Source organism: Magnolia sinica, chromosome 1, assembly GCF_029962835.1.
Source record: "Magnolia sinica isolate HGM2019 chromosome 1, MsV1, whole genome shotgun sequence".
NCBI lineage: Eukaryota > Viridiplantae > Streptophyta > Magnoliopsida > Magnoliales > Magnoliaceae > Magnolia > Magnolia sinica.
In genome coordinates, this window is record NC_080573.1 from 130,290,488 (window position 1) to 130,309,619 (window position 19,132).

The following is a 19,132-nucleotide window of genomic DNA, read 5'->3' on the forward strand; positions in this document are numbered from 1 at the left end:
TGTGACAATCGAGTTGTATATACCAACACCAATTGTGAAAATTGGTTGCTTAATATAATGCCTTTTTTAAAGGAAGAATTTGATCCTATTTGTGCAATTAAATGGTCAACATACCTTGATATTCTAAACATATAATGATTGTATAGTAATGGTGCTAATTCTACCTAATGCAATTTAAAACCATTTGATCCCGCGTCCCCAACAAGCCCTAAGTATCAGTCATACTTTAACAAAGTATTTAAGTTTTTTCTTCCAAGGCTACTAGTGTTATTTAATACTCTATTAGAGTGTGATGATTAATTTCAAGTATAAAACAAACTACATGCATTACACACCAACCCAAAAAAGAAAAGTTGTGGAACAATATTGTCCTCATATTTGTGGTCATTTGTGTATCAAATTAGGATTTATGAGTTATAATGTTGGTCAATTTTAAGTTCAATTGTCCACTAAATCAATAAATCAACTAATTGTGTAATTAAATTTATATCTTTTTAATGAATGGTCTAATTAAATTTGGACTCATAATTTGGAGGATTCAATTCGAATGATTGTCATTACAAAAATAAAATAATCTTAAGCTCATACCATGCAATTCAAGATTTTCGAATAATGATTAAAGGTTAAATAATGAGGGATTCAAAATTTGATGATAAAATGCAATGGTTACTCATTCTAATTTTTAAATTATCCTCCATCTGCTTTAAAGAGTAATCAATAAGACTATCCCATGAGTCTAAATTAACCACAATAATGAGTATATTTTTAATATATATGATGCATGCATACACGCCCCATGAGTCTAAATTAACCACAATAATGAGTATAATTTTAATATATATGATGCATGCATACACGCACATATATGGAAAAGGGTTCTACCATGTTCACCTTGTGATTACTTCCCAAGAGGTTGAACGCTATGGGCCCCACCATGGTGTGTGTTTGACATCCACACTTTGCATTTGGTGGGTCCTTTCTAAATTATGAGATGTCCTAAAAATTGGCACATTTGAAACTAAAGTGAGCTATACAATATAAAACCATGTAAAATAATGTATGAAACATTTAAATTACTTGGTGGGGCCCACCTGAGTTTTGGAATGACCTAATGTTTAGTGTGAACCCTCCTCCAAGTGTGACACACACAATTGGAGTTATACATGAGCCGAACCTTAGCTCGACTAGCAGGCCATCCTAGTTCGAACTTAGCCTGGCTCGATCCTTGAGCCTGATTGGCTAGCTCGGCTCAAACGAGCAACAACTCAAGCCACCTCGAGCTGAGTTCGAGCTCAAGCCTACAAGCGAGTTTGAGTTTAAGTTGTATGATTTTTTAACATATATAATATATATGATCACACATATAAAAATATTATTTATTTAAATATATAAATATATACAAAATATTTATATTAAGTGAATCCAATCTAAGTCAAATCAATTCGAACTGAGTCAAGTTCTGAGCCAAGCCAAGTTAAGCTTATTTTAGCTAGAACTTGGCCCAAATTTTTTTTGAGATAAAAAATTCAGCTCCATTGGGTTTGAACTTAGTTTTAAGGTAAGTTGAGCCGAGCTTTTCTGAGTCCAGGAGAGTAAATTACCTAAGCTAACTTGGTTTGTGTACAACACTACATGCAATGCAATGGATGGGTTTGGCATCTGAACCACGTCTCAGTGAACCTTATAAACAACTGCTGCCTATGGTGTCGTCCCATTTAAGTCATGAATTGCCTATGGTGTTGTCCCATTTAAGTCATGAATTTGTATGAGTTTTAGGCTCACAGCTCATCATAGAAGGGTACTTATCCAATTAACGGTGTGGACGTCTGACACACATTACAGCGAGGCGCACGGAACTGGACTTTGGGAAACCTCCATGTGCTCAATCTCACATATTTTCTATATGAAGCATATGTTGCCGAGCGGTCTCCTCCGTACCTTAAATAAACATTTTACCAACCCAAGTGGGCCCCCACCGTGATGTGTATCTAAACTCCATTCAGTACATCCAATCTATCAGCCCATGTTATGCTTAGGGCAGAAAAATCAACTACATGAGTGATTCAGGTGGGCCACACGAGTGAAAACCATGTGAAGGGTAAAACTCACCCTCCAAACTTTTCCCTTTCGTATAGGACACCTGAATCATGAATAGGCCTGTAATTTGGTCCCTGAGCCTAACTTTTAGCGTTGCATGTAATTGATGGAGTGGATTTCATTTAATCAACACTATAAACTCTGTGTAAAAAAGAAAAAAAAAAAAAAAATCAACGGTGAACTTCTCTCCATTGTTTTGCCCTAGTCCCAATTTGAAATCTCATCTAATGATGGGAGTGGATTTCTCGCCGTTTTCTTTATAGCCGAATTTACGGAGTTTCCGTTTTCTATATGTAGTGGAAATTTTAACCTCACTACTCAGTGTACTGTAGTTTTGCCGTACGCGTGTGGCCAGATTTCAACCAGACGAGCTTGGTTTTACCGTACGCGTGTGGCTGATATCAACCACGCGAGCTTAACTTCGGCCCAGGAAGTACGCAACCCCTATAGACTCTGACCTGGGGACCGGCCGCTGTTGCACTGATGTGTGGTCGTATGGTACCCGCAGCTTGTGTCATACCAAGCCGTTGTGCTGTCCATGTCAACTTTGCATTTGATCCACCCGGTCTATTAGATGCTCTCTTTGATGTTAGGCCATGTAAATAGAAAACGGGCTGCACCGACACTCAGGTGGGCCACACCACATGGAACCGTTGGAAGGAGAGACTCAATTTCACCACAAATGGTTCATTGAACTTATGACCTATTGTTGAAACTCTCCCGAGCTTATCTTTGAGGCATTAGTAAAGACCTTGAGCGCACGTTATATGGCATCCAACGGACCAACACAGTCATTAGATGTGATAAAAATGGATGAAGTGACAAATAAAATATAAGTCCATTATTAAAACTCAGGTAGGCCACGGTAGAGGAGTGAGAGTGTAGCCATCCATGATTTTACATTGTTTCCCATTGGGGTTGCCTCTTTTTTTCTTTTTTTACTTTTGGGTTAGCTTGTTAGTACACACTCCACTGTTAGTCACCCCAGCTAGGGAAAAATATATAATGATAAACTTAATACAAAACTCATGTGGCTCATTAATTGTTAATCCCCACCGTTTTCTATGGTATGGTCCACCTGAGAATTGGATTGCTTCATTTTTTAGGTTCATATCTTAAAATGATTTGAAAAATCGGATTCCCCTATGAATGTAGAATAGGTACATCAAGGTGGGCCCCATAGTAAGGGTCACACCGTTTTGGGTGAGGCCAGGGCTGCACCTAATCTGCTCCCATGCATAACGAGGTGATCATTTATTAAAAAACAAACAAACAAATGGTACACGCACGCATCAGCAACACCCCTGAAGCCATGAACTTGAATCCAACCCACCCTCCCTCATACGCTGAGCTGATCTGCAGCTCAAGTGGATACCCTTGTTTCAACACTAAGTTTTTGGTAATCATGAACATATGTCAAGGTGAACCCACATCACAAATAGGGGTGTACATGAACCCAACTAGCTCGGTTAGCTCACTCGACTCGGCTTGAAAAAGCTCGATTCGACTCGGTTTGAAGCTAAGTTCGAGCCGAGTTGAGCTGATTTTTTTAGCTTGAAAATGAGTTCGAGCTGGCCCCAACTCGACTTGACTCAGATTGAACCCAACTCGAATCGAACTCGGATCAAACCAGTTCGGTGACTCGGTTACTTTGATATTGATGTTGCTCACCAAATGTTTGTTGAAATGACTCAAAGAAGTGTAGCTGGTGCCAAGGAAGATATATATATGAAACCAACACCATTTTTTTCTTGATTTTTATGTTGCTTAGAAGGCGTTTGATAAAATACCTGTAAAAACCATTTGTTGTCATCTTAAATATAGTGAGATTTTGAAGGCGCAGTTCAGATGTTTGTGAAAATGCCTCAATGGCGAACTCGGCTTGATCTTGGCTCGAACTCGGCCCGAGCTACTGACTAAACCGAGCCGAGTTGGCCAGTCAGGCTCAAGGACCGAGCCGAGTTCGAGCTGAGGTCAGCTAGTAGCCGAGCCGAGTCGAGTTGAGGCGAGGTGTGATTTGGAACTCGGGCAATGTGTGATGTTTGACATGCCGCACTCTACAAACTGCATATGTGGTTAACATTAACTCTAACTAAAGTAGCTAAATTATGATTTTTAATGTCGCCGAGTCAAACTCCCAAAGTGAGACTGGCACAACGATTCTAACCTTTGATTCCTGGATGCCTGTTTATTGAAACAAAGCCATAGGATAATTTTCACTGTCCTTTAAATGTCAGTCAATCCCGAAGTTGGATAATTAAATAAATTAATTTCTTCTTAATATATGTATACTCGATCCATACTTTGGATAGTATACTTTGAATTGCTCCTATGCCACCTTCAAATTCTCCATATATATATATATATATATATATATAAATTCCCTTGTATCATCAATCACACTCTGCCAGAGTATCAAACAGCTTTAATATTGGAAATTTTAGGGGTGTTAATGGGTTGAGCTTGGGCCTAAAAAATCAGAATTTTGAATAAGGCCTGCTTGAAACATTTCAAAATCCAAGCCAAGACCCACCCCAAGTTTAGTCCGTTGACAGTCCCAATTGGAATTTGAGATTTTTTTCTACTATAAATCGCACATTTTACCCACCGGCTTTTCTGAATCACCAAAACTTTACTTTTCTTGATTAAATCATTGTTGTATGGATTAATTCTTTGTAGACAAAAGTACTCTTGCTTTCACTGTAGCACTATGATAACTACGGTGCCACCGTGGGACTCTGTCTTATCCACGGTTGCACCGTGGATATCATGGTGGCACCGTCCACTACCAGAAAATGGGTCAAAGGCTGTAGCTAAAGACATATAACTATGAACTATAACCGCAGCAAGGGCATAGATTGTAGCCATTAGTTCTTCTTTAGTGAAAAAGTACATACAGCTACGGATAATTCAGATGGGGTTAGATCGAATTGGGAATTATCACATGTATTTGGTCGGCGTGACGTTGGGTTGAGTTGGATTTGGTTTGGATTGGGCACCATGGATATCACAGAGGCACCGTGAAATTCTTTTTAAAATTTAAACAGACTGTCACAATGGTATCATTGAAACTCTTTTGGAAGTCACGGAAGTTTTGGATCAACATGATATTTATTTTTCCTCTTCATCTGTCTTTTTGACCTTATGAACAAATTGAATGAAAATTAAATGTTATGGTGGGACCTACGAATGTTTTAACGATGAAAATATTATCCCCATTGCTATTTCTAGTGTGGTCCACTTGAGCTTTGGATATGATTCATGTTATTTTTTTGCTCGTGCTTTAAAATGATCTCTAAAAATGGATGAACGGCGTGGATATAATAAATACATCATCTAAGGGCTCATTTAACTGTAATATCCTTTTGTTGATGTCAAAATATGGATCACCCTCCGCCGAGCCCTAAATGCTCGGAGCGAACCCGGGACCTGCATAAAGAGGAGACAAAGGAAACCCTGGCTCAAGCAAGGGGCATGCCCAAGTCAGACTAAGGAAACGGGGTCTAAGTAGTGTATAGTAGAGTAAGGGTGCAAGATGTTGCATACCTAATCTTGTAGAAATGACTTATATTTATACCTGAGGGTCGCAGTGAACGTGTCAGACAATCTCGGCATGGTTATAGCCATCACGCGAGGATTACGCGGGCGTGGTAATTGGCAGTTACCGAGAGATCGTGCGCTGGGCATAACTCTAATCGTGCGTTACTGGAGTTATACATTAATGATGTCGCTGATCAGGCTCCCATCCAACTCGACCTCCCAGCTCGAATCCTGCTAGGCAACCCAAGCCAAGCCCATGAGTAGGTGGATTTACGACAGAGAGGATAGGGTCAATCGAAGGTGAAAGACGGATCGACTTGGAGGTGAAGGACGGATCGACTCAGAGGTGAAGGACGGATCGGCTCAGACATACTGCTACTGTTCTGAGATCGTCTTTCCAAGATTGTGAGAAGATCGGGTTAACATTATAGTTCTACCAGAGCCCTTAGGTCGAACATTTTCCTCGGCTCGGACGTTACTCGTCCGAGGTTTTATTTATTGATGCCGAAGTTAACCTGATGCGGCTCGGTTCGGATTTGTCCATAACACCTTTTTACCTTTTGTACAACTTGAAAATTGACCAAGTACTTCATGAAATAAACTGATCACTACATAAATTTGATCAAGTCTCACATGAAATTGATGAAGTCTCGTGTAAAAATAATCGAGCATAACATGAAATTAACCGAGCCTTACAAGAAATTGATCGAGCCTTACATGAAATTAAACGAGCATGAAGTTCTCAGTCTCATGTATATATATATATATATATATATATATATATATATATATATATATATATATATATATATATATATATATATTTGTCAATTTCATGAAGTACATAGACAATTTCACTGATCACACACTAACAATTTCACCGACATCTCAGGAAAATTGGCCAAGAAGTAGGTCAAATTGGCTTAAGAAGTAAGTCTAATTGACTGATAACTCTAGTAAATTGAAAATTTGATTGCTTAGTACGTATCGAGTAAATTGAGTTGGGCCCATCTTGAATGTATGTGGTCTATCCACGTTGTCCATCCGTTTTTCCATCTAATTGAAGGAGTCAAGCCCAAAATCGAAGCACATCCAAAGATCAAGTGAATCATGCCATAGGAAACATTGGGGATAATGATTTCCACCGTTGAAACCTTGCTAGCCTCAAGTGATGTTTATTTTTCATATAACCTGTTCAAAGGATCATGTATACATGGATGAATGGAAAACACAAATACAAGCTTGATTCAAAACTTCTTTGGCTTATAAGATTTTTTTTCCGATTTAATAATTGGGGTGATTTGTTCAAATATACCTGTAATGTAAAGAAAAGAATGCACAATTTTTGTTATTTCTTGATAAGATAAAACGAAGAAAAAGAAGTAATGATTTGATGGAATAATATTCTTGCGTGGATAAAAGAAAAGATTTCAGAAAATGAATTTTAGCTAGATGAATATTATTGTATGAAGATGATAAAATATTTCAAAAAATAAATTTTAGTTATAGTATTGCTGTTTGAAAATAGAAAAAATATTTCAGAAAATAGATTCTTACGTAGTAAGGGAGGCGAGAATATTACATAAAATGAGTTTATAATACCGGGGTAATTTCGTCCAAAAAAAAATATACAGTGGTTTAATCTTTAAAAGAAAAGTTTGGAAGCATTAAGAGAAGTCCGTCGGTGGAACGTGGAAAAATCTCCTGGAATTTCGAAACGATGAGAAGGTTTCTCGCGAGAGGTTGTAGAATACATAACATAGGGACGGTAGCTATTGGATATAGCCCATTTTACAATAATCCAATCGCTTTATTTGGCAGGCCTCATCAGGGATGGGGAATATCTGGAACATCTTCAGGATGATAAGATCCTATCAACGGCCCCATTACAATAGTTAAGGGAGACGGTCGATATTCAAGGGAAAAGAGAAGCAGGAGATAGAGCATTATTAGCTGGCATATAGCCTGTCAATGAATGGAGCGGAACCATGTAACCGTAACACTTATTCACAGTGCAACCATCCAGTCACATGCAAATGGCCTCCACGTGGCATATGTGTACGTCAATATTAGCCGTCCAAATTGTGGGCCCTATTTTATATGGAGATGTTAGCCAAAGTAAGACTACCTGGGCAATTTCAACCTCTGCTTAATGAACATTTGTTATCAGATTTTCTACCGTTGATTATTTTTATTTAACCGTTCATTCCATTATCTGTAAGTTGTCACTTTCGATCGTCCACACCGATATGTTTTTCTGGAATCGGGGAACCACCAGTTTTTACGGTTAAGATTATGGTGACTGTATGCCGAGGTTGTGTGACTGAGTATGGATTGCTATACTCGGCGAGAGTATCAAATAACTTCTTTAAAAAGGCCAAATACAGGAGACTGAGAGAGCGAGAAGCTTGACTGTGGGCCCATCGACAACGACGGCAGTGGCCCACCATAAACGCGCGCGTGTTGGGTACTACCCCCATCAGGACCTAGCTAGAGACCGACGGTCATATCAGGGGATCTGTGGGGCCCACTATGATCTACATGTTTAATCCACGCAGTCCATTTATTTTGAAAGATCATTTAAGGGGAATTAGATCAAAGGCTCAAGTGGACCACACCACGTGAAGCAGTGGGGATTTAAACCTTACCGTTTGAAAACTTCCCGGGGGCTAAGAAGTTTTTGGATCAAGTTGATATTTATGTTTTATGTTGAACAGCTTGGATGAGAAATAAACATTATAGTGAGCCTAGGATCTTTTCAACGGTGAGAGTTTAATCCTCACTGCTTCATGACACCAGAACCTTCGATCTGCTTCCTTTTCAGGATCATGCCCTCAAATGATCTTTCAATATAGATGGAGGCGTGGACAATACGTGTAGATAACGGTGGGCCACAAAGAGCCCCTGACTCTATCTAGGTCCCGGTCCGCGCCAACCATTGACCTGTTACGGTGGGCCCCCCAAATGAATGGTTTGGACCACACGGACGCGGATTGCGTCCTACCCGTCTCTAGCCCTGAAGACCCACCATGATGTATCTTTTCATCTTCGAGGTCTTATATCATTTGAAGGTATGTGCACAAAAATGAAGTAAGATCCAAAAATCAAGTGGACCACACAAAATAATAAACTTTGGTTGCATTATACGCACGAAGCATTATACACAAGTTGCATTAAATAGAAGATTCATCTGTGTTGTGGTCCACTTAAGCGTTGGATCTGCTTCCTTTTTTGTATGTTTCTTAAAATGATCTAAGAGAACGGATGTACGGCGTGGATAAACAGAAACATCACGGTGGGCCCGCAAACAGAACTGCCCGTTCGTGGCCAGAGACGGGCGGGGTAGGACTCAATTCGCGTCCGAACCACACGCCATGTTTAATCGGTGTGTTCGATCCCATCTCGGTCAGGCCCCTTTTGGTAATTTCACTCGACCTCCATTGCCCACTTCCGATTTCCAACCACCCTCCACGCTCTTCGCGCCTTTCAACAGACATCCCAAGCTCTTCCCAGAGTCCCCCTTCAAATAAACAAAACGCGCATCTGAGAAACGATGCCAGTTCTCACTCCCACAAGTCCAACCCTCGCAGCGTCTTACTAACCTGCGCCGCTCCTCGTATCCTGCACCCACCGCGTCACCCTCCCTCCGCAATGAAGAGCTCTTCTTCCACCAGCACTCTTCTCCTTATCTACTTCTCCTTCCTAATCTTCTTCACCCTTCTCCCTTCCCCCTCTCTTTCTCGTATCGCGGCTGAAGATCGGACGGCTGAGATCAATGCCACCGAATCCGTCGACGGATCCAAGGATGACAGCTTCGCCGACATGATCGACCGGGCCCTTGAGAAGGAATTTACGGAGAACGAGCAGACTGGAGGTCGGAATTTCAGCTTTCGGTTTGATTTTCATCTTTCGTCGTTTTTGGGCAATGCAAGTACTGGAAATGGTTTTGAATTTCAGGTTTTTCAATTAGGGTTTTCTCTGGTAATTAAATCTGGATTCAATCCGGAGAGAGATGGAATTTTTTTTTGGTAACAGAAATAAAGAGATTGGGAATATTCCGAACATGTTTAGGTCATATGATCCGATTACTATTTGGTTACGATTTTCAATATCTCCTGAATCGGTATTGTATCGCTGCATTTGGGTGCGCAAGTGAACTGAATTGCGAGCACTTGGTTTCATTTGGCGAAGTGATTAAAATTCATACTGCGCCCAACAATTCATAATGAGGAAGTAGCCCTCAAGTTGCAGTTGTGTTCCTTTCAAGATGAACTTGAAAATAGCATAATTTGCAAATTGGATCCCAGTCAGTTGTTGTGATTTGATCATTTCCACTTGTACAGCCTTGGAGGAAAACTGATTTGCCTGCTTTCTTTGGCAGAGACTGATGTGGGTGGCTTTAATAATAGTGTTGCCGAACAACAGGTTGGTAGTTTGGTGTTTGGAGGTTGCTTATCATTTTTATAGATGATATATGAGTTGCTTTGCAGACGTTTTTATTTTACCTCGATGAGTTTATTATGATCTTTGTTCGCTTAGATGGGTTTTGGAGTCTAGTGTGGTGGGTGTTTTATTCCAGCAGAATTATGTTATCCTCAATCCAAGGACTCCCATAGGATACTGGGGTTTCAGCTTTGAAAGTGGGACATGTATTTCTTTGATCCAGAGCACTGGAATTTTGGGACCCATTGTTGATGGGGCATGCCTCAAAAATCTCCTTGCTAGGATGATCCTAACCTTTCAATTTGTTTCCCAAAAATGGATGGTTAAGAAGAAAAATACAACTGTACATATTTGACTGAAAAGGTCCATTCCTGGTGGCTAGGATCTTGCATTCTGAGTGATTTTTGAGGCATGGTCTATTAAGGTGGTTAAGCTTTACCAATAGTCTGGATCGGTGAACCATGGGCCCCGTTTGTTCAAACTGAAAGCTCAAGTATACTGCATATATCTTTTGGTCAAGGATGATATAATTCCTTAAGGTTGGTTATTGTCTTGTTTCCAGAGCATATAAAATGCTAACCTTGGGTTTTAATATATTAGCATATACTTGACTTTTGCTGAATATATTTCTTTTATATTTTGTTCATCAGGCAGTTCTGGAAACTGTTGCTAGAGTTAAGCCCAAGAAAAATGACACCAAAGAGGAGAAGTATGTTCTTCTATCATGTGAATACACTATGATATGAATTTTTGTTTTTCAATGAAATAGTTTCCCTTTGTTAGCACTTGAAAAGAAGTTTATATGTAAATGTCACCACCACAAAGTTGTTCAACATGATCATCCAAAATTTGAGTTGATTGTTTATATGTGGCTTTTACATAGGTCATTTCAATTGCACGATGTTTTCAATTTGGATAACGAGAATCGAGCAGAAGACACCCCAACCTTAATAGATCGGAAGGTATGTTGTGCGAGCTTCATTGGAGGCTTTCATTTGGTAGAATTTTATGTCAATGCTTTGAATTCATTAAATGTGTGCTTCCTTAAATTAATTGGTTTTACTTTTTCAAGCTGGACCATCTTCAATGGCTAACCAAATAGTACGTAAACACAAAAATGTATTTTTCAGGACAATGTTTTTATTATATCAAAACCCAAATCGAAATATCCTGTGCTACAGTTAGACTTAAGGTACACTTACTGATCTATGGTTGGTTAGTAGAGCTTACACTTCTATTAATCTGTCAGCTTTTACACACTGCTTGGATTACTTTCTTTGCAGATTGATATCAGATCTGGTGGTGGTCATTGTATCTGCAACTGGTGGTGGCATTGCCTTTTCTTGTCTGGGACAACCGGTGTGAATATTATCACGACACTAAACTTTGTTCATGAAGTACTGCAATTATTTAACAAAGTATAGAATACTTAATTTGTTGAGTTTTATGTGAATATATGTTCTGATCATTTATCTTCTCATGCTCTACACAATAATACCCTAGCCTGTTGTTCTAGTATAACCAGATCATCACTTCAAGGATTTGTGTTTTATTGAAATGCGTACAGGTTATCACTGGATATCTGCTAGCAGGATCTGCTATTGGGCCTGGGGGTTTGAACTTTGTCAGCGAACTGGTGCAGGTAAGATGCTTTACTTTTACATTGCTATAAGTCATGCATAGTGTAAGTTTCTATTTTATTGCAAGGCTGAAGAAAATGATTCAACCAATCATTTTATCTTTATTGGGATGTGGCCAGGTTGATTTCTCGACAGCTTGGCGTTTATTTATTTATTTTTATTGTTTCTGTTTTGATAAAATCCTAGCTGCCTTTCAAAAAAAAAAAAAAGAAAAAAAAAGAGAAGAAAATGATTCAATCAATAAAGGTGTAGAGAATGTCCTCTGGCTATCAAATGGATGGTTAAAGGTAAAATGATGAGCGGTCAAAATTTCAAGTGCAAAATCTAGTTGTTAAGTATCATGTCTACTTGTAATTTTTAGGCTACACTCCATCCACAGTGAGGTTATTGATTTTGATGGCCAAGATTTCCACACAACTATGCCATGTATAAGGTTGAAAAGTTGCCACCATTAAAAATGGTCGTGAACACCCACCCACATGTGCACCAAAAAAGAAAAAAAAGAAAAAAGAACAAAAAAAGTAAGATATGGCAGTGAAAAAAAAAAGGAAAGAAGAAGAAGAAGAAGACGTTGTTGAAATTTCTAACCCTTCAGAGGGCGTATTCGTTACTGAAAAGGTGAGGATATTTGCACCCCATTTTTAGCAGGAGCTATTGGAGACTGACCTCTGAATACATGTAGTGTTAGCTACTGAACATGATCTTTCTGTTAATATGCATATTTTGCACGTACTATATACAGAAAAGAAAAGGCGATCTCTTTTGCATTTTTTTTTTCCAATTGTAGAAGTGGTTGCACATGTGTAACTAGTGAGGAATTTCAGTTTAGGTATTAACTTGTATTCTCAAATGTATAACTTTTACAGCTTTGCACATAACCATTCATTTGCCACTGATGCTTGGGTATAGGTCGAGACTGTTGCGCAGTTTGGCGTGATTTTCCTTCTGTTTGCGTTAGGGCTGGAGTTCTCCATGACAAAGGTTGATTCATGATCCTCCTCATGCATGCCTCTTCTTTCTAACTTTGAAACTTGCAGTACTATTTTAATGCAGAGTAGCTACTTCATGGTTTGGATGCCTTCCCTTTTTATTTGCAGCTACGAGTTGTTCGAGCAGTTGCTGTTCTAGGAGGCCTACTACAGATTTTTCTATTTATGTGTTTGTGTGGCATAACAGCCTCGGTATGTTTCCAAATTTTATTGACCATTTCCAGCATGGGTAAGTTGTTTGTTTATGCTTGACAAAACACAGGATCAGTCCTCAACAAGCTTTCAGAACTTGGTGCAAACTGAGCTTATTCAGTTGTGTCAGACTGATTTTGTTATACTAAATAATGTCATAGTGTCTTTCCCTATTCTTGTTGCTGCAGTTCTGATATACACGCCAATGCATGATTCTGCAGTTATGTGGTGGAAAGCCTTCAGAGGGTGTATTCGTTGGAGCATTCTTGTCAATGTCTTCAACTGCTGTGGTAGTAATCTAATTTTTGTTTTGAGTTTTCATCTATATGTGCTATGCAGGTTCGATAGATTGCTCAAAATGGCCATTAAAAAAAGAAAGAAAGAATAGAAACGAAAAGATTGCTTAAAATGCAATTTTATATGCCCATAGGTTATAAAAATTATTGGATTGATATTCTTTCAAAAAAAAAAAAAAAGGATTAATATGATGGTGCATAACTGCAAATTTACATGATTATGCTCATGGAGCCCTATTTTATTAATACAAGACTAATATGAACTTTCTTCCCTTTTTTTATGGCTTATTATTTTAAAGACAAATGGGAAAAAAGTGCCGAAAACAAACTCAAGAGACTGTAGACTTCAAAGGCGATCACCAGTGGCAAGAACAAGTCCCTTGTCATGTGCTATTTGAGGAACAAACTTAGACCTTGTTGCACTAATGAGGATTTGCTGCATCCAGACTGTAGCTCATCTAGTAATTAGTGCTAATCTCTTTTGTTTAAGCACAACTACACACCAAATCAATTCTCAGTGAAGGAGTCAAAACTTGCTGAGAATTCTGACTGGAATTTTCTTCTGGATGCCAGTTTCAGTTGGAACTTGGAACTGTTCCAGTCTGAAACAATAGTTTTTTAAAGCAACCAGCCGCGAATTGTGATGGACTCTTTTTTAATGGGGACATCGGAGGACCTACTTGGATGTACCAGAGATAGAGACGACCACCCACATCAGTGCAACTTTCTTTGCGGATGGGAGACCAGTTCTAGATGGGGACCGCCAGACCATTTTGAAGACCCCACATACATTGGACGTGCATCAGGAAGACCCCACCATAGGATGATGCATGTGGGCTGCTTAGAAGATCATTTTAGTTATATGACTTCTATTTCTTGTCGATTCGATGGTTGGATCTTGTCGATCAGGCCATCGGGCCACCAAATCTTTTAAATCTGGGCCCCTTGGACTATGATCTTGATTTCCTTATAGTTTTTGTTATTTTTAGGAGTTATTTGATGGTTGAGATTGATAATATATGTTTTAGTTTTCTTATTTTGGACAATAGGCCACTTTACTTAAGTGAGTGACATAGTTGTAATTATGCGGGATTTTAATTCTGAATTTTTTATTATAAAAGCACCGGGGGGGAGTTCCAACCCTAGTGGTGTTGTTGAGAAGAATAAAAAAGAAGAAGAGTGGAACTCTCTTGTGTGAAGGAATTTTCCTCCTTATTTTCTAGGGTCTTTTAAATTAAAAAAATCCCTCAATTCCAATTAAATTGTTGAAGGGTAGAAGCTTGTTTTGTGGTAGATTCTAAGGTACATCATTCCTCTTCATCTTCTTCAAAAGGTATTCTTCGTCTTGCATCATTCCTCTCTCCATTTCGAAAGGTATTCTCTTCTTCTCTTGTCTTCCTCTTTTCCCTTCCATTACAACCTTCTAAACCCTAGATTTTCAATTTTCAAAATTTTCCAATTTCTAAAAACCCTAATTCCAAAATCCCCAATTCCCATAAACCATAATTTTTCTAATCTCAGATTTTTCCCTTTCATAACCTAATTATAAAACATACAAATTTGTCCATTGAGTGTGGAACGTGCCTATGCTAAATTGGAAGTTCTATTCTTTCATTGGTTCTAGTTTTAATTGATTTATGTGATTTCTTAGCATGCGGGTATGTGATTTAGGTTAAATTAGATTTTATTTCCTATTGTTTACTCTTAATTAATTGGTAGGTTAGCATCTCTTGTTAATTGAATTACTTTATAGACTCTTTCATAATCTCCACGTTGCATGCTAGCATTAAATCATGTGTCCTGCATCATTTTTTATTTGACTTTTCCGGCTTTCTGGCTGAGTAAAATGTCACTCCCTCTTTTTGGAAAAGATACAGCTTATTCATTCTTCCAAAATGATGCAACCTGAACCCAGTGGTGGAGAACATAGTTTAGAAACTCAAAAACTCCACTCGACTCGATATCCAGCCAGGTCGAGTTGACTTAAAGACACGATTCAACATTTAAATATTATACTATAGTTAACATTTCACTAACAATGGGTACTTGAATGGTAAGAGTACAAAAGTAGGCAAACCAAGTCACAAAATAATTGCGTGGCTTGTCGGTAGCAGTTGTAGTCTTGTTGGTTTGAGGTTGGGGCTTCAAACCCCACCAATGGCATTTCTCTTTTTATTTAAAAACTCCGCGAGTGACTTGGTTCGAGTCATGCTGAGTCATGTCAAATCCATTGTGTAGTTGAGCCAACTCAGCGAGTCAGCCCAAATCTGTACCAAGTCAAGGTCGCCAGCGAGTTTCATGGTGACTTAGATTGATTTCTCGCCAAGTCGAGTTGACTTGACTGAGTTTCGAGTCGATTCACCGACATTTAGAAGTATGGTGGAGAACAACACTCCTGCAACATTTTAGCTGACTTCTTCTGCGACCGTGTTCTAGAGCTAGAGAGAACCTCCGAGTTTGACTGACTCTATCTTTAACAATTAAAGAACTGAATTCTTGAAAATAAGTCTGTAGAATTCTGACTTAAATCTCCTTTTGATTTCATAAATACCATTTGTTAAAAAAAAATCTAAGCAATATTGGTGGTTGATCCAGTAAGATGAGTGGCTGTGAAATTTTTTGTTTTTCTGTTTGATTTGCTTAGCTATGTCTCTTTTGTCTTTTCTATGGCAGAATGTCTAAATGACCGAGACACTAAAATATATCATGGTTGGCAAAAGAAACTGCTTACTGAAATGAAGTTGGCAACTTATGGTTGGAATAGAACTTTAGTCTTGAGGCCAGTTTGAATGTCATGTGAAAGTGAGTCCAAGTGAGTTGCACACATTTCAAAGCATAAAAAAGCACTCCTACAGTGCTTTATATGGAGGGAAATGAAAACGTCTCCTGAAAAGCCCAGTTCTGGGCATTTTCAGGTGCTTCTTGCATTTCATATGTGCCAAAAGATCCAAACTGTTCGTCAAGTGGGTTGAGCCGTCCCAATACCCTGACCAGAAAAATTGCCAAAATCAATCTACAATTGTGCCAAAATACCAAAAATCTCAATTGTTTGTCCTTTTTCTGGCAGAATAGTAACAATAAAATCTCAGCATGTAACAATTAGGCAAAAAATGGATTGGGCTCATTTTTCCTGCCGTCCAAACAGGCCCTTAGCTTTTTGTCCCTTGTTTTCCTTCATTATTCATATATCTTCATTTAAAAAAAAAAAAAAAAGCTCTGCATTGAGGCAATGCGCCAGCCAGTCCAAGCCCGCATAAAGGAGTACGTTGATGTCTTGTGGGGAGAAAGTCATAGACTTTTTGCCAAGCAACCATGGAAATTCCTATTCTGAATATGATTGGCAAGATAGGTCTGTAAAGCCAAGTCCAAATAGTTGGGACAAGGCTATGATGTGGGCGTGAGCATGCACGGATACGCACAGATGTTAACATAACCATTTAGTAAAATTTGAGTCATTGTTTTTTTTTTTAAAAAAAAAAAAGCATTTTAACCTTGTGGACTTCCGCAACAATTTGGTCACTGAGAGGAAACAATAGTATGGTAAGCCACAACCATTGACAGTGGCTACAAGTACATGCCTTACCAACTTTTGGCTTGCCACCTCACGATGGAGGTGAGCTTCTTGGCTGTTAACTGGTAGCTCTTTGTTGGAAGTATTCTTTTTTGTCATGGTTATCAAACCATTCTTCTGTTACAACAAAAGTGGCTGATGTGCTAGTCCGTGTTGGCATTGAGTTGTAGTTTGACCACCAAGTGTGTCAGGTTTTTGGGTATCACTGTCCGTGATTAGGGTTCATAGAGAACCCACAGACATGTTATGGAGTCACAAATCATATGCCTGTTTCCAGTGACTAGTAGAAATGATGTCACATGATTTTCAGTTCATCTTTCCTTCCTCCAATCGTCCCTTTTTCTTTGTTTTGCTTACATTTATTTCCTAGTTTGCTATTCCTTCATCTTAAAGCTATTCTTTAATCTTAACAAGTCAAATGTGTGCATGACTCTGTGAGCCGAGCCAGTATATATTAACTCGTAAAGGTGAACATTTTGCCCGCCTTTTCATTCCCTTGATGTCATGAAGTTTTATTCTTGTTTTTCTATGATATTGGCTGAAAACCATGCCATTCCCTATTACAGGCATTTGAGTGTGGAAGATGTTTACAGCAAAATCACATCTAATAATTAAGTATTTCTAGCCTTCTCTCCTGCATCCTGCAAAGGCACTTGGATTTTGTGGACGATCTGGAGGACGTTTAAAGGAACATTTCCTGACAAAATTAACTTTTTAATGGGACTTGAGATCTTTCAACCCTTCAATTGCTTCCAGGGTGATTGTCCACTCCAATTTTCTATGGGGTCCTTCTCTATATCCTGACTATCCACTTCTAGGGTGACTGTCCACTCCAATTATCTTGCTCCTTCAATGCTTGAGGGAAAGGTCTCCCTGATGGTTAAACCTTTAATTTCTTCTGACCTTTTTTGGGTGTTGTCATAGAATTCCATCAGTTGGTACTGAATATGCTATGCAGTTGGTATTATTATTTTTATTATTATTATTATTATTATTTTTGTAATGTTAAATGATTACATCTTATTGTTTCATATTCACTCATTCAGGTTTTGAAGTTTTTGATGGAAAGAAACAGCATTAATGCCCTTCATGGTCAGGTTACAGTTGGCACCCTTATTCTCCAGGTATTTGAACTCGTCGCTTGCCTTCTAATCATGGATTTTAAAAAAATAAAAAAAATTGAGGACATTGTGTTGTGTCGTTCCGCGAGATAGGAAAGCACTAGCTAGTCTGAAGCCCAGGTAAGGGAGGTTGATGCCAGGTGGGCAGCTGTACTCCGAGCTTTTACCAATAATGAAAGCTGGCCCTAAATAGCTGGGACAGAGTTATGATGATGATTGTGGACATCATGTTAATGCTCACTGCTGTGCTTTCCACAAAGTTAGCTTGATTATACATCTTGTGACTCTATTCTGTGTTGTTGGGATTTGAAGGATCAACTATGTTTGTTCTTGACATAAACATGGTTGCACAACATTGTTCGTTGGTGTTAAAGCTGTCTTTGCCTATCAGGATTGTGCTGTTGGCTTGCTGTTTGCACTACTTCCGGTCCTGGGTGGCACTTCCGGCGTTCTACAAGGAGTAATTTCCATGACCAAGTCGTGAGTAAATAACCTGTTCCTATTTCTTTGTCCATATTATAATGATATCCCTCTTGAAACTAAGACAAGAAATACTTGTTTTTAGTTCACCCAACAACTAAATCCCAGGGATGAAATCTGTTGGGTGCAGTGATTCAATAATGATTACATAAAAGCCTACTTGTCTCATAGAACTGTAAATTTGTAAATATAAGCAGTCATCCTTGACTGAGTTTGTAACAACGATTCCAGAGACCAAAAGATTATTCGTGTCAGAGGTTTCCAATCAGTAATTGGTCAACATTTCCACTTTGTATGGACATGATACATGCAACTTGTATGAGTAAACATAAGTGACTCTTTCCTTTCTTTTTGTGTGTGTGTGTGTGTGTGTGTGTTTTAAAACCAGTGTTCGCGTTGTTGACGAATTGTCGATATTATCGCCGATAATTTTGGTGTTGCTGCACCGGCGACACCGAAACCACGAGTATTCATTTCTTTACCAGAAATCGGCGATATTTTCGGTTATTGCTGATAATATCGACTGTAGCCTAGCCTCGAGCAAAACTGTAGCCACAAAAATCAGCAAAAGAGAGAGAAAAAAAAAAACCTTCCATTTCAGTATTTTTGTAAAGATCTGATCAGAGGTATCCGTCTTATTAGGTAGAATACCTTCTGCTGTGGCTTATCAACCTACCCTTAGTACAGAAATGGGTTCTTTGCAAGAAATAATTACTTCTACCAAAGAGGGATCTATAACTTCCATTCAAGCAGTTTATGTACC

General features: G+C 38.7%; 1 protein-coding gene across 7 annotated transcripts in view; it reads left to right on the plus strand.

Moving 5' to 3' along the window:
- The first annotated feature begins 9,077 nt into the window (after positions 1 to 9,077).
- LOC131217036 (K(+) efflux antiporter 4-like) overlaps positions 9,078 to 19,132 on the plus strand; it is a 46,907-nt gene continuing 36,852 nt past the window's right edge. For 2 of the 7 annotated variants that reach the window (XM_058211734.1, XM_058211761.1), the window contains exons 1-12: positions 9,080 to 9,511; positions 10,019 to 10,062; positions 10,731 to 10,789; positions 10,964 to 11,042; positions 11,211 to 11,272; positions 11,364 to 11,439; positions 11,648 to 11,722; positions 12,630 to 12,701; positions 12,818 to 12,901; positions 13,123 to 13,191; positions 17,815 to 17,892; positions 18,281 to 18,369. In XM_058211734.1, coding sequence (XP_058067717.1) covers positions 9,289 to 9,511; positions 10,019 to 10,062; positions 10,731 to 10,789; positions 10,964 to 11,042; positions 11,211 to 11,272; positions 11,364 to 11,439; positions 11,648 to 11,722; positions 12,630 to 12,701; positions 12,818 to 12,901; positions 13,123 to 13,191; positions 17,815 to 17,892; positions 18,281 to 18,369 — 1,010 coding nt within the window. In that variant the 5' untranslated portion in view covers positions 9,080 to 9,288. Of the gene's footprint in view, positions 9,512 to 10,018; positions 10,063 to 10,730; positions 10,807 to 10,963; positions 11,043 to 11,210; positions 11,273 to 11,363; positions 11,440 to 11,647; positions 11,723 to 12,629; positions 12,702 to 12,817; positions 12,902 to 13,122; positions 13,192 to 17,814; positions 17,893 to 18,280; positions 18,370 to 19,132 lie in introns of those variants that run through there. The other 5 variants (XM_058211770.1, XM_058211751.1, XM_058211743.1 and 2 more) reach the window with 5 other exon arrangements.